The following is a 16,899-nucleotide window of genomic DNA, read 5'->3' as shown; positions in this document are numbered from 1 at the left end:
CCATCACCGGTCCCCAACCTGGTGAGTGGGGCCACTGACAGCCGGCCCAGTTCAGCCCTAGCCAGAAGCTGGCAGCTACACGGGCCTCCTCCCTTCCCCTCTCTCCATTCAGTCAGGTCCATCCCAGCTCCTACATTCTTCTAAAAATCCGTCTCCTCCTCTCCACTCTACTGGCACCACCCTGGTCCAGCCCCCCATCACCTCACTCCCTGGACACTGTACCAGTCTCCAGCAGCTACATCTGCCCTTGCCCCCCACACAGAAGCAGTGATCATTCTGAAAAGCAATCTGATTGTGTCACTTCCCTGGAAAATAAGATCCTAACCCTTAATGTGCTCTGGTTCCCATCCCCCACCTCTGCAGCCTCATTTGTCTCCCTTCCCCCACCGCAGCTCCCACCCTCTGCTCCCCTGCTCCCCCAGGCTCTTTCTCTGGTCAGGAACTCTGCACCTGTTCTCCGTCCTCCTCTTCATCCAGCCACTCCCACTCGTCCTTTATTGTCCATCTTCCTCCTCCAGGAAGTCCTCCCTGACTCTTCAGAATAGGCCAGGATCCCTGTCCACCTGTTGCATGCATCTGACATTTCTGCTTGGAGACACTCACCCCAACAGCAATCCAATAACTGTGTGGCACTGTGCTCAATGTCTGTCACTATCACTGGAATGTCAGCTCTCTGAGGACAGGGACATAGAAGTACTGGTCACTGCTGAACACCCAGCACCTAGCCCAGGGCCTGGCCCAGAGAGGGGGCTTAATAAACATGTGTTGACTGGAAGAATAAATTAATAGAAATTGACTGGGACTCTAGTAACACCTACTCTTTATGGAGCATCTTGGAAATGCTAGGCATGCCTGTGACTGCCACAGATTATCTCATCTAATTCTCACAACAACCCTGTGTGTGGCTCACTATTACTCATCCCTATTTTACCAGCTCAGAGAAGGGAAGTAACTTTTCCAGGGTCTAGAAAATGGGAAGCCAGGATTCAAACCCAGGGCTGCCCGCCACCCAAGAACAAGTTCTTTATCATCATGGACTGCTCCACGTCCGGCCCTGAGCTGGGCACTGAGAATCCAGACAGATCAGATATGGTTCCTGCCCTCGAGAGGCTCCCAGGCTGGTGGAAGAACAGGTACACGGGTGAAGTGCACACGGGGATGCAGAGAGGAGGACGTGGTGGGCCCTAGGCTGGAAGGCCACCAGCAGCTGCTGAGCAGGCATCCTGAGACCTGCCAGGGGACCCCCACCAAATAGACAAGGACAAATGAGACAACCGGGACAGCAGGAGATGGGCAGGGAAGCGCAGACTGCACTCTGCCACGGAGGGCTGGTTAGTGGGTCCTGCCAGGGCATGGGACCAAGTGGGGCCGAGCCCCATTGGGACCATGGGCAGCCTCTAGGACAAACCACCCCCAGGCCTGAGGGGCAGGCACCCGGGCACCCAGGAACGCAGGCACCCAGGATGACGACCCGGAGATGAATCAGTGGCCATAAACCCCAGGTCCCACATCAGCCTGCGTACACGGACTTCCTTCGGCCAAAGGCAGTGCCCCAACCCCCACACTCATTAGGGACGCTTTTGTTTACACGAGGCTTGTTGGCAAAGGGAAGTGCTCCCTAGTGAGATATTTGAGACCAAGAAAATGAAAATGCTAACTACAGTGAGTGACACTAACACCACTAATGGAGACTGCCAGGTACCAGGCGTGCCTCAAACCCTCTTTGGAGGTGACACTATGGGAAGTTGCTGGCAGAGGACAAGGTGAGGGAAGCAGCATTCAAACCCAGAGCCCCAGGGCCTAGCCCAGTGTCTGGAACCCAGTAAGTGCTCAGTACTGGCTGGTTCCTTTCTCTCTACCTCCTTGCCCCCGTGTTCGGTCAACTCTGTGTTCTTTCTGACTGAACACTCCTAGGCCTGCCTCTGTCCTGACCGCTACTGCTCTCCTCTGCTCTGCTTCCAGGATAGAAAGTGGTAAATGCAGGTGGGGGTTGTCATCCCCCCTGCACAGATGGGGAAGCTGAGGTCCAGAGAGGAGCAAGAAGCTGCCCATGGCAGTAGAGAGGACTCTGGCCTGGGCCACTGCCTCTGTGTGGCAGCCCCTACCCGGCCCCAGCCCTGCAGGCCTGCTCTGGACTGCACGGGGGAGGGAGGGAGGAGGAGAGGCCCTCACTGGGTGCTGGGAGGTACTCCTGGGACAGCAGGTAGATCATTAGCCAGACTCAGGGCTTGGCTCTAAGCCCTCTGTGGCTCAAGAAACAGCTAATGAGGCCTCGGGGTCTGGAGATCAAGAGTTACAGATCCCAGCGGACCCCAATTTCCCCTCTCTCCTGCCTCACAGCCATTTGCACCCAGCTCTGAGTGGGCCCCAGGCCAGCCTTCTCACCCCACAGCCCACTGCTGTCAGCCAAGGAACTGAGCTGGAGGAAGGAGGCCATCTAGGCAGGGTGTGGCACGTGCACACACATTAAAACCCTTCCACACCACATCTGGTCGTGTCAGAAATTAAGGAAGCCATCAGTGACTCCAGGGGCCCTGTGGAAGGATTCAAGAATCAACCTAAGAGGTTCCCACTGGCCAACGTTGGGCCAATCTGACTACCAATAAGAATAATAACTGCAATGGATTAAAACACATCAAGTATGTTCAAACCCACACGATCATAAAACTTAGAAAAACTAATAACCAGTCACTATTGGAGGATTGCAGTGAATCGACTCATTATTTTGAAATTGGAAAATCAAGACAAAGAATCAAGCATATATCCCTCCCATTCTATACAAAGTGTAGAAAAATAGTAGAAGAAGGAAGTTTTGATATGGAGAATTCCAGCTAATTATTAAGTATTATACATTTCTGGAATTTTGCATAATGGCAGCATTAGCAAACTGGAACAAACCCCCTTCCCCTTTCACTGTCCTCAGGAGCTAGAAGAGTAGCAGCTTCTAGGGGCCTCCCTGACCAAGCCCACCAGCTGGGCACAGCTGGGCAGCCCCTCCTCCAGCTCCCCCAACACATCTCTCTCTTCCTTGTTCCCTGGGAGGAGCTCCTTGGAGGGCAGAGGCCATGGCTGACTCACCCCCAGATCCCCGGCATGCAGCACAGGGCCTGGCCCAGCTCCAAAGCTGGCTGAGTCTTTCTGGGAGAAAAATCCCCAAGCCCTGGTTACAGCAAAGCCTTTGACCGACCAGTGACCTTGCACATATTACTTAACCCACATGACCAACATGGCAGTAGGTTAAATTTTGACTGGGAGGCCTGGCTGCCTCTCTGGTCTCAGTTTTCTCAGCTACCTACCCTCCTTCCAGGACTATTGTGAGACCCAAGGTGGACAATGGCCTTGGAGGTGCTTCGTAAACTGTAGAGTGTTGTGCACACAAGGGGTCCTCCTGTTAGTGTATGGAGTGCTTGCACTCACGTGATTGTCTGATAACCTTGGGGCAATCAGACAACTGGTCAACCTCCGTCCTAAGAGGACAAAGGAAAACCTCAATACCAGTCCCCTGTGCAGATGGGGAAAGCGAGGCCTGAGGGTGCTTACTTGGGCTCACCTGGCAGTGAGGCAAGGACTGTGTGGGGTTTGGAGCCTCCCTCACACCCAGGGGTTCCCTTAACAGCCACCCATTGCAGTATCAGCCCAGAAATCTCAAGGACTCCACCGACAGGCACTCCATGGCGCCCCCTGGTGTCTCCAGTTCCTGGCATGCTGCCTGGGTTTTCCCTGGGACTCCAACTTAGACACAAGCAGAGCCCTGGCTGGGTGCAAATTCTACTGGGGAAGGGGCAAACCATGGCTCTGCCAAGGCCGAGGGAGGGAGAGAGGTGGAGAGGGCTGGGAGGGTGGGTGCTGCTCAGGACTTATGTAGGGGTGCATGTGTGAAAGTCAGGGTGCATGTGTGTGTATGCATGAGACTGCAAGTGTGTGAATGTCAGTGTGTGCGTGTTTGGTGGGGGGGGAGGATACATGTGGGGTATAGGGAGGGAGATTTCACAGATTTCTGCCTGGGACCCCAGAAGACCAGCTTGAGGCTTTTCTGCACAAGGCTGGCAGGGCTGTGGGAGAAGGGGCTGCAGTGGAATTTCCCATGTAATGGAATTGGGTGAGGTGAGCTGCAAGGGCCCTTCGAGTACTCAAAGCTAGAGGGTCTCTCGCTTTAAGCCTCTGAGATTCCTCAGTTCTTAGCTTCTGATGTTCCAAGAGTCTCAAAACCCCTGAGTTTCAGATGCCACGGCTGGCAGCAGCCAGGAGGGTCTGGTGCCATCCCACTGCCTCCTTGGGAAAGCAGACCCCGATCCCCACCCCTGCAGTCAGGATGGCTGCCGCAGCTGCAGAGAGGCCCAGAGGATTCCTGTTTACATGGCAGGGAGTCCGGTGGCAGGAGAAGGGAGCACAGGCTGAGGCTGAGAGCCCTGGGCAGGGACCCCTGCCCCAGGACCCCTGCCCCAGCCTGCTGTGAACGGACCTTGGGGTTAGCCTCATGAACTGGGCCAGGCCCCCTCCTGTTGCATCTCTGCCTCATGAACTGGGCTGAGGGTCCCCTCTGTTGCATCCTTCTGAGATCAGAGGTTTGCTTCCTGCAGACAGGGAAACTTGGGGATGGCGGCAGAGGAGAATCTGCTCCCGCACAACCACAGAGCCAGGCCTGGCACCCGCCCTGCCCATCCCTCCACCCCACACCACCTGCTGCCGTAGGCACTAGCCTGCTGTGTAGCCTCAGGCAACTGCCTTCACCCCTCTGAACACTGCCCTCCTCATTCTTAAAACATTCCCCTCACCCCTCCTCTCAGAATAATTGTGGAAATTGAGCCCATATGTTTGTAGTGACCACCAGGACAATAACAATGAGCCAATACCAAGAGGATCCCTGTGTGCCAGCTTTGTAAATCTCTGAGTGCTTTGCAAACATAGCTCAAGTAATCTTCACAACGACCCTATGAGGTGGGTGACATTATTGGCCCCAATTGACAGAAGAAGAAACAGGCTCAGAGAGGTTCGGCAACTTGCCCAGGATCACACAGCTGGTCAGTGGCAGAGCTGGGTGGGTCCCTAGCCACTGCCTCTCTGGAAGGCAGAATTCCAGGAAATGGCAGGTCCTTTTGCCATGTGATTTCCATGAACAATGGGTCCTCATTTCCCACTCCTTGCAAGTCTTGGGGTATGAGGCAGGCCCTTGCTGTCCTAGAGGGTGGGAGGGCCAGGTTCCTGGGCCTTGATTTCTGCCACTCCTTCCCAGAGGCATCTCCAGGAGTGGCCTGAGGCAAGGGCTGGAAGGGCAGGGCTGGGGAGGGGTATGCAGGGCGGGGCTGCTTCTGCAGTATCAGTGAGGGCCCCGCAGGGCTGGGGAAGGGCCCTCAGATGCTGGGAAGGGTTGTGAAGGGAGAAGGGACATGAGGAGACAGTAGTCACCTGAGGGCAGGGCTCTGGGGTGGAGGGGGAAAGGAGAGGTGAAAGCATTTCAGAGCAAGGGCCTGAGTGTGTGGCCTCTGAGAAGGAAGCTGGCCCAGACTGGGCCTGGGCCCTTGGTAGGATGGGGGGCATCTCCCCTGCCCATCCCAAGGCCAGTGTCATGGGGTCCAAGATTCACAGACCCAGAGCCCAGGCCGCCCCACATCTCTCTTGGGGCTCCTCACTGTTCTCTGTGCCCTCGGGCCATGTGTCCTGCTTTGGGCCTCAGTTGCCTGTCCATAAAATGAGTGAGCAAAAGAGACAATAAAGGGGTGCTAAGGAGATGTGGTGTGGCCAACGCATCAGCGCCAAGGTGGTCTTACATAGTCATGGGCTTAATAATCCCAGAGGGCCGGGGCGGAAGGGACTTCACAGCATAAGGGCATGCTGTCTGCAGCACAGGTGGAAGGCCTGAGGCCCAGAGCAGGTCAGGGGAGCCAGTCGGGGGCAGAGGCCAGACAACCTGGCACAGGCCTGACCCCACCCCACTCCTCAGCTATGCCCTCTCTGCCCTGGCTGCCCCGTGCCCAGCACCCTGCAAAGGAGGGGGACTCGGAGCCAGGCTGGCTGGATGCACTCCCACCCCATGTCCTCTGGGCCCCCTCTCCGCAGTAAGACCCTTTCCACATGGGGACTCCTGAAGGAAAAAGTCTTTGGTGTAGGCTCCTGGGTGGGTGTCAGGAGACCTGCTTCCAAACCCAGTGCTGCCTTGGGCCAGTCCCTGACTGTTCTGAAAGCTGGTGGGAGGAGGGGTGGGAGCATGGGAGAAGGCCCAGGAAGCGGTGCTCAGGGCTGTGAGGAGATGGGGAGAGAGTGGCTCAGCGAGAGACAGCACACAACCGAGGTGGGGTACACAGGCTTTATTGGGGACACATGGTGGGACATGCGAGGAAGGGCAGGACGGGGGGTACAGGTGGTCAGGACCAAGAGAGTCCACAGAGCTGCAGGGAGAGGTCAAACAAAAAGGCAGACAGGCAGCACCCCAGGGTCAGCGGAGGAGAGGCGGCCAGCGGCCAGAACTTCCAGCAGTCCCAGAACAGGTCCCAGACCACAGCTCCCACCACAGCCCATCTCCCACGTCCAGAATTGCGCGCTACACCCCGCTCCTGCCTGCACACTGCCGAGGTAGGGTCTGTGCTCCCAGCAGCCCCCCATTGTGGGACGGCTCTGACCCTCCATCTCTCATTGCACCTATTTCCAGGGCCTCGGGCCTCTGCTGGCTCAGCTTCATGAGGGGAAATGTCGTGGACACATCCCTAACTGACCAGGAACATAAAACAGGGCTGGCTTTGAGATGGGGTGTTTGGGGTACTTCTAGACGGCTCTCAGCCGACGCCAGGGTGCACTCCAGGACCTCCGATGCCCTATCTGCTTCTGACCATGAGTGACGACAGACTCGCTGTGCCTGACCACCGCTTCTGAGATAACGTCAGACTCTCATCCAGAGGGGGAGGCCGCGGCCCAGAGCAAGAGGCTCCCTACCAGCAGCTGGAACTGGAATCCAGGGCTCCTCCAGCCCAGTTCTGACCACCAGCCCTCCCCACTGCCCCACCAGGCCGCCCCACCCCACCCCTCAGCTCTACTGAAGAAGCCAAAGAGATGCCAACAGACACCGCATCAGCGCAAATCGCTCGCCTCACCTGACCCGTGAGGCAGAAAAAGCCTGACTTCCCAGCAGGGGACATCGAGAATCTGCCAGCTTCAAGGGCCTGGACCCCTCTCTCCAGCTTCCCGTAGGAGAAGGAAACCCCTTTAAGCCACTTTCTGCTTCTCTGTAGGAGTCTCAAAGTCTCCCAGGACAGGAAGGCCCTCCCGAAGTCATTCTGGCCAAGCCCCTGCTAAGACCCCCAGGGCAACCATATAAATAATATAAAATAGAATTTGTACGTAGGGCAGGTATGTACCTCTAAAAATATCAGTATGAATATAGCATGCTCTCTCTCAATATATTTATGTACGTGTATTTAGATATATAGATCTCTATGCGACTTTTATACATATCCCCCCTTCACTGCCCCACCCCCAAAGTCGTTCCCAGAAGAGCCAGTGCTGGGCCTGCACACCCTCCAGCGTGCCCCAGATGGAGAGATCTCAACGCCACTGCAATCCTGCCCGGCCTCCCGAGGGCCCTGAGGCCCGTTCCGGGAAGAGCACCCTCCTGGGTCCCCAGGCTGGATGTCCGCCACCAGACGAGGCTTCGGCCAAAGGCACCGTGGCCAGCCGGGCCTCAAACATTTGCTGGCTGGATGCCCCGAGGCGGCTGCTCAGTCGTCTCAGTCTCCCCAACTCCGTAGGAAGCTGGATGGCGGGTCTCTGGATCCCTCTCTCTCCCTGTGGCTACATCTGTCCCTGTCACTCTCTCAGTCTCTCTCAGTCTCTCTTCCGCAGCGAAGCAGAGAGAAGGCAGGTGCTCGTGGCCTCCCCATCTTCCACACTAGCCCTGACCAGGCTTCTATCGTCTATGGTGCAAGCAGCGGCAGCCAGTTCAGCTTCTAGACTACAGAGCCTTTGCATCTTCCTCCTGCGGGCTGGAGCACCAGCACGAGGGAAAAGGAGCAGAGGAAGGACGCAGGACTCCAGGGGTCCCTGGTCACACCAAGGACAGGGTGGGCAGCTAGGAGAATGTCCCCAAACACACACCTGCGGGGAGGGGCCACGGGCAGCGGAAAGGGCAGCTGGGTGAGAGGGGGGGACAGCAGTGAGCAGCTGCCATCAGAGCTGGTTAAAAACCACAGAGGCCTTGAGGTTATCGGGCTCCAAGCCCTCGCCAAAGGTGATGAGGAAGTACATGACCTTGCGGATTCTGGCCAGATCTGACAGGCGCTCCCCGAACTCCAGAGCATCGGCCTCATTACAATCCATGACGTCCGAATCCTCCTTGCGCCAGAAGATGGCAGCGGGGTCCAGCAGTTGGCGCGTCATGAGGTTGGTGAGGTCTGGCGTCCAGTTCTGCGAGGTGCCCGTGATGGTGACCTTGCCCGGCTTGTCCAGCACAACGTTCCAGCGCTCGAACTGCAGCTTCTGCTGCCGGATGAAGTCGAGGCGGTACACGGACTCGGCCGGCCGCAGCAGCTTCTCGCCGTCCTGGCGCTTCTCCCCACGCTGCTTCAGGCTCTCCACGCGCAGCCGCATCTGCCTGGTCAGGTCATGGTCCTGGACCAGCAGCATCTCGAGCTGTGGCTGCTGTGGCCCGTCCTCTGCCATGGCCCCAGTGCTCTGCTGCCGCTGCTGCCGCCGCCGCCGTCAGAAAGCCAAGTGGACGGGGGCCTCCAGCCGCCGGGGGAAGAGGCCACCCAAGGGGGCCCCGCCCACCCCACCCCCCCTCTTCCCTGCAGCTCTTTGCCACGGGCCCTTCCCAGCCCCGCCCAGTCCTCCAGCTGGGGTATGTGTAAGGGGTGGGAGCCCCGACGTCAAGCCTCCCAGCAGTCCCCAAATGCCTCCTCTCCACTCCTCGCAGGCGCTGCAGGCTGGCAGGAGGGTGAGGGACTCCTTAGGGACCAGATCGCTGATGTCAATTGCTGTGGCAACCGCCCTGATGGGCTGGGAGCTGCCTTGTTTGTGAAGCAGGGAGCACTTCATAAAGGCAGGAAGAGGGGGAGGAGGGGAGGAGCCTGCTGTCACTGGAGGAACAAAAGGAAAGGCCGGGGGACCTCCCAGCAGGGTGAGGGGAGGAAAAGGTGCAGATGGGGCCAGCCTGATTTGGGATCTGAAGCCACCCAAGCCAAACCTGGGAGCCGCTCTGAAGTCACCCTCACCCCTCCACATCCAGTCGCCAAGGCCTGTAGATCCTGCCACCCCAATACTCTGGGAACCCTCCCCTTGATCCCCACTTCCAGGATCCTGGCCCAGCCACCATCATCTCTCACCTAGACCTGTGGTTCTCAAACGTTAGCATCCATCAGAACACCTGGATTTCTGGGCCCTACCCCCAGAGTTTCTAATTCAATAGGTCTAGGGTGAGACCTAGAATTTGCTTTTCTAATGACTTCCCAAGTGACACTGAGGCTGCAGGTCCAGGGGCTGCACTCTGAGAGTCACTGACTTAGATGACTTGCCTGCTGGCCCTGCCTCAACCCTGCAGCCACATGACCAGGTTTCTCTCCTGTTTAAATCCTACCATTTATTCCACCTGTGTTGGACCACAGTTTCCTCCAGAAGACTTGAGGCTGAGGAAGAATCTGATCAATATCTGTATCCCCAGGGCAGAATCCAGGAGTTTGGCTGTTATATGTGGGCGAATGGAAGAACTTTGTGTAGTTGGGGGTGGAGTTGGTGGCTGCCACAACATGCCACACACAGAAAAGAGGCACAGGCCAAGGTGTGACAACTGAAAACAAACTGAAGGGCCTAGTGGACCACAAGCACAGTCAACTACTAGAAACGAAGGCTGTCAGTCATTTGACTCTCGGGCTACATGAACAGCAGGGGAGCACCAAGGAGGACAGAGCACCTAGTCCTGGTAAGACAACACCTCAAGCCCTGAGGGTCACTGGTGGCAGTTCTCCAAGGGTATTCCAGAGAACTGAAGACCAAGAGATGCTAATTCAGGATATGAAGGGGAAAAGGGGAAGAGCCTCTTGGTCCTGTAAAAGAAATAGTAGTTTACACAGTTCAAAAGGTTATTTGAACTCAGACTTGAGCCCGGGGGAGGGCTGGCCTTGAACTGCCTAATCCTCACAGAACCTCTTACTTTGTAGCTGGAGAGGCAGAGGAGGAAGAGGGAATGAAGTGTCTGAGGGTTACCACCGGGGGGCCAGACAAGGAGGAGCTGTTTCTCTCCCTCGCAGCACTAAGTTTTGCTTTTTTATTTCACTGCTCAGGCTTTGACTGTGACATCTCCTCACTCGACCACAAGCACTGAGCAGGCAGACACCGTGTCCACAGTGGTCACCACTCTAAGCCAGCACCTGGGACAGGAGGCTGTCAGAAAACTGTGGAATGAATGAATGATTGCATGGCAATAACCAGAGCATTGCTGATGATGATGGGCCATGGGGTCCACGGCCAAGGATGACAAGAGGTGGGGAGAGAATACACAGGCCCTGGGCAAAGCCAGGATGAGGTGATGGGGGAGTGAGCAAATGCCTGGAAGGTGAGTCACAGGGATGGATCCTTGGACTGAAGACTTCCAGGGAGAGCAGTTCTAGGCCCACGGTGTGGCCATGTGAGGGGCTGGAGGTGAAGGTGTATGGAGATGAAATCAAGAACCAAGGCCAGGGTCATGTGGGAAGAGATGTCAGCCACGTGGACAAGGGATCCCTGGGGTACAGCAGTACTGGGGATGGAAGAGGCTGGGAGACTGGACGTGCTGAGCCTTTGGTGCCTGGGCAGGCATGCTAGGGCAGCCAGTTGGCAGGGGATGGCAATGGGGTGGGCCAGTGAGGGCTGGAGGGAGAACCTGGTTCCCTAATGTCCACTGCCCTGCCCTCAGGGGGTCCCCATCAAGAATCTCATGGGGATGGGGAGCTGCCAGGAGGCATCTGGCAGAACAGAGAAATAGGTGGGGGAGCCGAGAGGAGGGGGGCAGAGAGGGTGATTCACCACATGCTAAATGACAAGGGCCAGCCCTCCACAGGGTTCTTTATCCTCCCACAATCCTGGAGATTGGAAAGGTCAGGTTTACACTGAAGCCGAGAGAAGGAACATGACCTGCCCAAGGTCCCACTAGCGAGAGACCCAGAATCAAATCCAGGTCTGGCTGGCTCCAAAACCTGAGTGCATAGGCTCTGGGCTGCCTCAAGCGCTGGAGCTGTAAAGGATGGCTTCCTAGAGGAGGCAGCACTTGTGTATATGGTGTGATAGTCTGCATCTGAGACTCAGCATCCCCAGGGGTGAGGTTGGGCTGAGTTACTTCCACACCCCTGACCTGCCCTTCCATGGAGAAAGCTGGGTGGGGCAGGGGAGGCCCTGCAGGCAACAGGCCCAGAGAGTGCAGGGAGACAACAAACAGGGCGCAGTCAGCAGGGAGAAGACGGGAGGCAAGGCACAGTAATGAGCTCCCCAGGGCCCCAGGCCTCCTTCCGGGACCCACAACGGGGCCATCACTGCAGCAGCACCATGAGACAGTGCAATTAGCAAAGAGCACCCAGCTCTGCCCCAGCCTCCCTGGGACCCAAGCTGATGGAGATCAGGCGGCTCCCAAGACCACCCAGACCAAGTACCTGGCACCCTGCCAGAGAAGGTAACCATGAGGCCTGTCAAGGTCACAGAGCATCAGGAAGGGCCTCAGGCCCCTGCATCCTAGGCCCTATGCTCCACTTGCTAGATGGGGAATTAAGCCAGGGGACCACCTGGGTCAGGCTCAAAGCAGGGGCCACAGCATGCTGAGGGTATCCCCTGCAAACTACCAGACAGCCCCATTTCCCAGGGGAGGACCCAGAGAGGCCCCAGGAGGTCTGGGGCAGCAAGGCCAGGTGTGGAGCTGCTGGTCAGTAGCTGGTCACACAATTTGGAGAGGGTTTCCATTCCCCAAACTTTCCAGAGACTTCTATATGCCAGGCCCCTGCTGGGCTCAGTGGGGAGGCAGAAGTTGGACCAGCTTTGCCCATGGAGAGCTCACATCGAGAGGGGGACCACAGGTAAACAGGCAATTATAGGGCAGCATGGGAGGTATAGGGACAGCCCAGGTGGCAGGAGGATTCCTGTGTGCTGCCTCCAGCCCCAGATTGAGCCCTGACTAGCTGAGGATGGGGCTCAGGGGCAGGGGAGCTTGTTATGGGATCAGAGGAGGGGGTTGGAGCCCGGGGGCTGGAGAGGAGAGACCAACCCAACACCCAGAGAACCAGTCCAGGCTCCAGCCCTCTCTGGGCCTTGGGGTTCCATGTGTGGGATGAACCTCTGTGTGGAGCTCTGGACCTCCCAGCTCTGAGGCCACATGACTACCCATATCCACAGGCCACAGGAGGGGTCTCTGCCCAGGGCCCCCCGTCCTCCCTCTCCCCTCAGGGCCATCAGGGGTAAGTTCTCAGGCACATCCACCACAGGGTGGCTTCGAGAGGTCACACCTCTGCTCAGAAAACAAGAGAACAGAGTGCCCACCACAGTCCCAGCCTCAGCCAAGGGCATAGCAACCTTGATGGCTGAGGGACGCCACGGAGGAGGAGGCACAACTCACTCTGCAACTTGGCGCCCTGCTGGCATAGGAACCCACTGTGTTACATGAATATTAATTATCACTTCAGTAATTGCAGCCACCATGCACTGAGCATAACGCTGTACAAGGCACTTTAAATACAGTATCTGGTTTCACCCTCACAACTCCCCTGAGAGGCAGCTACTCTGATCATCCCGAGTTTTCAGATGAGTAACCTGAGGGAAGTCACAAAGCTACCAGAAGGTGAGGCTGGGGCTTCAACTTGAGCCTGTGAGACTCAGTGTCCAGTGCTCTTATGCTCCGCCCCAATCCCTCACTAGGACAAGCAGGAAGGGTACAGATGCGAAAGGGGCGATGACTTGTATTTGCCAGGATGGGAACCCAGGTCTTGTAACCCCCACTAAGGTCTCTTACCACTGCAATCCCTGCCAATAATTTTTTAGAGAGAAGAAGTCCAGCCTCCACCCCGGCCTCTGCCTCCCCAGGAGGGGAGCTCGCAGTGTTGGATTTAAGAGCTGCACTGCCTGGTGCTGCCACAAGAGGGCAAGGTGTCAGACCGGGAGTCCATTCTTTCCAACTAAACCAGCTGGCCGCGGTCCACCAAATCGGCAGCTTGGAACCCCGAACCACGAAGCTGTGATCATCTAGGCCACTCCCACAGAACACCTGGGGAGAGGGAGGCCCAGAGGATGGGCACAGCCCCCATCACACAGCAGGTTGCCGGCAGGGGTCTCCTGAGCCCGTTATTGGTGTCTCCACACTGAACGTGACTCAGGCAGCAGCTACATCTCACAGGTGTGTGCTCCACCAAGGTCTGCAGGGACACTGCTGGCCCCTAACGTGGGGAGGGGGCACATCAGAACCACCTCAGAGCTCTAGAGAGTCCCAGGACCCTCCCCTGGAGCTCCTCAGCTGGCAGTTGAGGGGATGAGTCTGCTGCTCAGCCAGGGGTAGGGAGCCCTGGTGTCACCCCCACTCCATCCCTGGCAGAGGCTTTTATAAACTCTCATCCCACCATGTCCAGGCTGCCCCTCCACTGTCCACCCAGCACTCCTGCCCCACCCTAGGCCTCACCTTTTGCCACAGTGACTCACGGGAGGCGAGTGACGAGCAGGCAGCCACAAACCAGCAGTTGCCCACCTGGCCCTGGTGCAGGTCATGGGAGCTGATGCCATCCACAAAGAGGCGGGGGTCCTCACAGATGTCCTGCAGAGAAGGCAGGGGGAGAAGGTGAGGGGCCGGGGTAGGCATGCAGATGCCCACCCACAGCGGAAGAGAGACCTCACTGTCGTCGTGTTGTCGTGGAGATTCCCCTCACCTCCCCTGCAGACTGAAAGGCCCTGGGTGGCCAGTCTGTTCCCACCCGAATCAGCCTACGGCGCTGCGCCAGTCTGAATATATTATTTCCCTCCAAACGCCATTATCTTTGATGTAATCTTGTGTGGGCAGACACATCAATGTTGATTAGATTGTGATTCTTTGCTTCCATGGAGATGTGACCCACCCAGCTGTGGGTGATGACTCTGATTGGATAATTTCCATGGAGGTGTTACCCCACCCATTCAGGGTGGGTCTAAATTAAATCACTGGAGCCATATAAATGAGCTGACAAACAGAAGGAACTTAGTGCAGCTGAGAGTGACATTTTGAAGAGGAGCTACAGCCAAGAGGGACACTTTGAAGAACGCCCAGAAGCTGAGAGAGGAATTGCAGTTTGAAGATGGCTGCTGAAAGCAGACTCTTGCTCCAGAGAGGCTGAGAGAGGACAAATATCCCAAGTGCAGCTAAGAGTGACATTTTTGAGGAACTGCAGCCTAGAGAGGAATGTCCTGGGAGAAAGCCATTTTGAAACCAGAACTTTGGAGCAGACACCAGCCATGTGCCTTCCCAGCTAACAGAGGTTTTCCGGACACCATTGGCCATCCTCCAGTGCTTTATCCTTGGATGCTTTATGGCCTTAAGACTGTAACTGTGTAACCAAATAAACCCTCTTTTATAAAAGCCAGTCCATTTCTGGTGTTTTGCATTCTGGCAGCATTAGCAAACTAGAACAGACACCCTCTCCCCTTCCCTGGCTGGAGAACTCTGCTCTTCTGCCAAAGGTTTGATGAATGAGCGAGGACCCAGGAAGGACAACAGGATCCTGGAGCCTGGGCCACCACCATCCTCCTGTCCTCTGTGACCTCCCTGACCATTATTTTCCAAGCACCTGCAGCTTGGTGGCGCCCACCTCAGCCAGCCCTCGAGAGCCCTCAGTCACAATGGTACGGAGATGGGGTACAGAGATGAAACAAATACCAAATTACAGTGATAAACAGAAAGAGGGAGAAGTGGGGATGGATGTGCTGAGCACCAAGTCTGCACCAGGCCCCATGTGGCACCTTCCCTGGGCTGTCCCCTGATAGCATACAGGGGAGAGTATACACCTGCAAGAAGTATGGGATTGTTATTTGTTTTATGGATGAGGAACAGGGGATCTAAGAGGGGTAGTGACTTGCCAAAGGCACACAGCAAGCAAATGCCCGAGCAGGGCAGAAACGCCCTCTGGCTGATTTTCCAGAGGAGTCATGGGACAGGGTGGCCCTGGCAGAAGGAAGCCCCACCAGGCAGTCCTCTCTGCCGACAGGGGCTGCTCCATGGGACGTGGCCAGGAAATGACTCATGCCCAATTGGCAGCCCTCAGGCCCAGCCCTTCCTAATGCCTGGAAGCCCACTGCTCTGCCCACCAGGACAGAGCAGCCTCGGTGGGCTCCAGGACCGACTGCCCTCCAGACCTGATCAGGCACTCTGACCTGGGTTTCCATCCTTTTGTGCTTTTGGGGTTTTTCTCCAAAAGGTCTCCTGAGGCAGCTCTATGAAGTGGAGAAAACATGAGTTTTGCTTCAGTCTGGAGTCTGAATTCCAGCTCCTGGCTCTGCAATTTGATGAGCTCTCTCACCTTGACTTTCTCATCTGTAAAGTGGCAACAATCATTTCTACCTTGTGAGGAATCAATGTATGTAAAGTGCCAAGCCCAGGGTCCCACCCCAAGAGAATGTTTCAATTTTCAGGTGCTGGGAAAAGGCCTCTATGGGTGGCTCCAGCTCTAAGAGATAGAGCCTGGCAGGGTTAGCTCACCCAGGGTTCCCCCAGCTGTTAACATCCCACCCCCAGGCCTGGAAGAGGAGCTGGCTAGATCCCTGCAGCAGGGGCAGCCAAGAACACCCTCCACTCCACCCCCATACCCTGGCCCAGGGTGCACAGTGAGCAGACACTTACAGAGCTCCTTGAGTTCCCTTTGAGTGCCTGAGGTCAGCCTAATGAGCAGGCTGGAGCAGCCTGGGCATGGGGGACTCCCTTCCCCCTGCCCAGTCCAGGTCTATGCTCAGGGCATGCACGAGCCCACTCATGTCCAGCACGCCCACCCCAGGCCCTCTCCTATCCCATGAGCATCTTCACTCCACAGAGTTGAAAGGAAGTGACAGATACTACCGGGTGGTGGGACAATAGGGGGCAAACACTGCCACGCTGACTTCCATTCCCAGGCACCCTGCAGGCACAATGACAAATCTCACCATGGCCCTGAAAGCAGGGCAGTGTTGTGCCCACTTTACAGATGCAGAAACTGAGGTCCAGAGAGGTTGAATTACATGCCCCAGCCATACTCAGCAGGCCTCTTTGCCCATCTCTACTTCAGCCTGTGCTCCTGAGCTTGAGCTTGTTCAAGCACAACAGAGGAACTGAAGCAGCCAGCAGAGGGTAGCAGAGTCTGGGCTGTGGGATTTGAATTCCTGCTCTACCCATTTACTGGCTGTGCAACTTTGGACCAGTTGCTCAACCCTTCTGTGCCTCCATTCCCTCACCTGTAAAAAGGGGGCAGATCATTATCCCTGCAAGGCTCTACCACTGACTGACTATGGTCTCTGGGCCTCAGTTTCCTTCCCTAGCCCTGGAGGGCTGAAGCATATGAGCCTGAAGTTCCCCTCCCACTCTGAAGTGTTTGATGATCTGTACACTGTGACCCTGGGGGCCAAGGAACACAGGAATTTGACCAAGGCCAGAAGGAAGGATGGACAAAATAAAAGGTAGGGGCTAAAGCTGGAGAGGTGGGGTTCTGGGGGTCCTGGAATGCCAGGCATGCCAGATTATTTTGTCTGAAAGACTTGAATGCTGAAAACTACCAAATATCATTGAAATAAGTCAAAGAAGTCCTAAATAAATGGCAAGATATCCAATGTTCATGGATTGGAAGACTAATTAGAAGATGTCAATACTACCCAAAGCAATTTACAGATTCAAAGCAATCTCTATTGAAATTCCAGCAGCCTTTTTTGCAGCAATGGAAAAGTTGATCCTCAAATTCATGTGGAATCTATAAGGGA

General features: G+C 56.2%; 2 protein-coding genes across 4 annotated transcripts in view; both read right to left on the bottom strand.

Moving 5' to 3' along the window:
• CAPN5 (calpain 5) overlaps positions 1-16,899 on the bottom strand; it is a 55,203-nt gene that overhangs the window by 14,035 nt on the left and 24,269 nt on the right. For all 3 annotated transcript variants that reach the window (XM_037840780.1, XM_037840782.1, XM_037840781.1), the window contains exon 3: positions 13,613-13,744. In XM_037840780.1, coding sequence (XP_037696708.1) covers positions 13,613-13,744 — 132 coding nt within the window. The remainder of the gene's footprint in view (positions 1-13,612; positions 13,745-16,899) is intronic.
• LOC119538062 (olfactory marker protein) lies at positions 7,044-8,710 on the bottom strand. The gene has a single exon (XM_037840783.1). It carries the CDS (start codon positions 8,647-8,649, stop codon positions 8,158-8,160), a length of 492 nt encoding a protein of 163 aa, XP_037696711.1. The 5' UTR covers positions 8,650-8,710; the 3' UTR covers positions 7,044-8,157.

This window comes from Choloepus didactylus, chromosome 6, assembly GCF_015220235.1.
Source record: "Choloepus didactylus isolate mChoDid1 chromosome 6, mChoDid1.pri, whole genome shotgun sequence".
In the NCBI taxonomy this organism is placed as follows: Eukaryota; Metazoa; Chordata; class Mammalia; order Pilosa; family Megalonychidae; genus Choloepus; species Choloepus didactylus.
The sequence above is the reverse complement of the archived record's forward strand: the minus strand, read 5'-3'. Positions and strand labels throughout refer to the sequence as shown.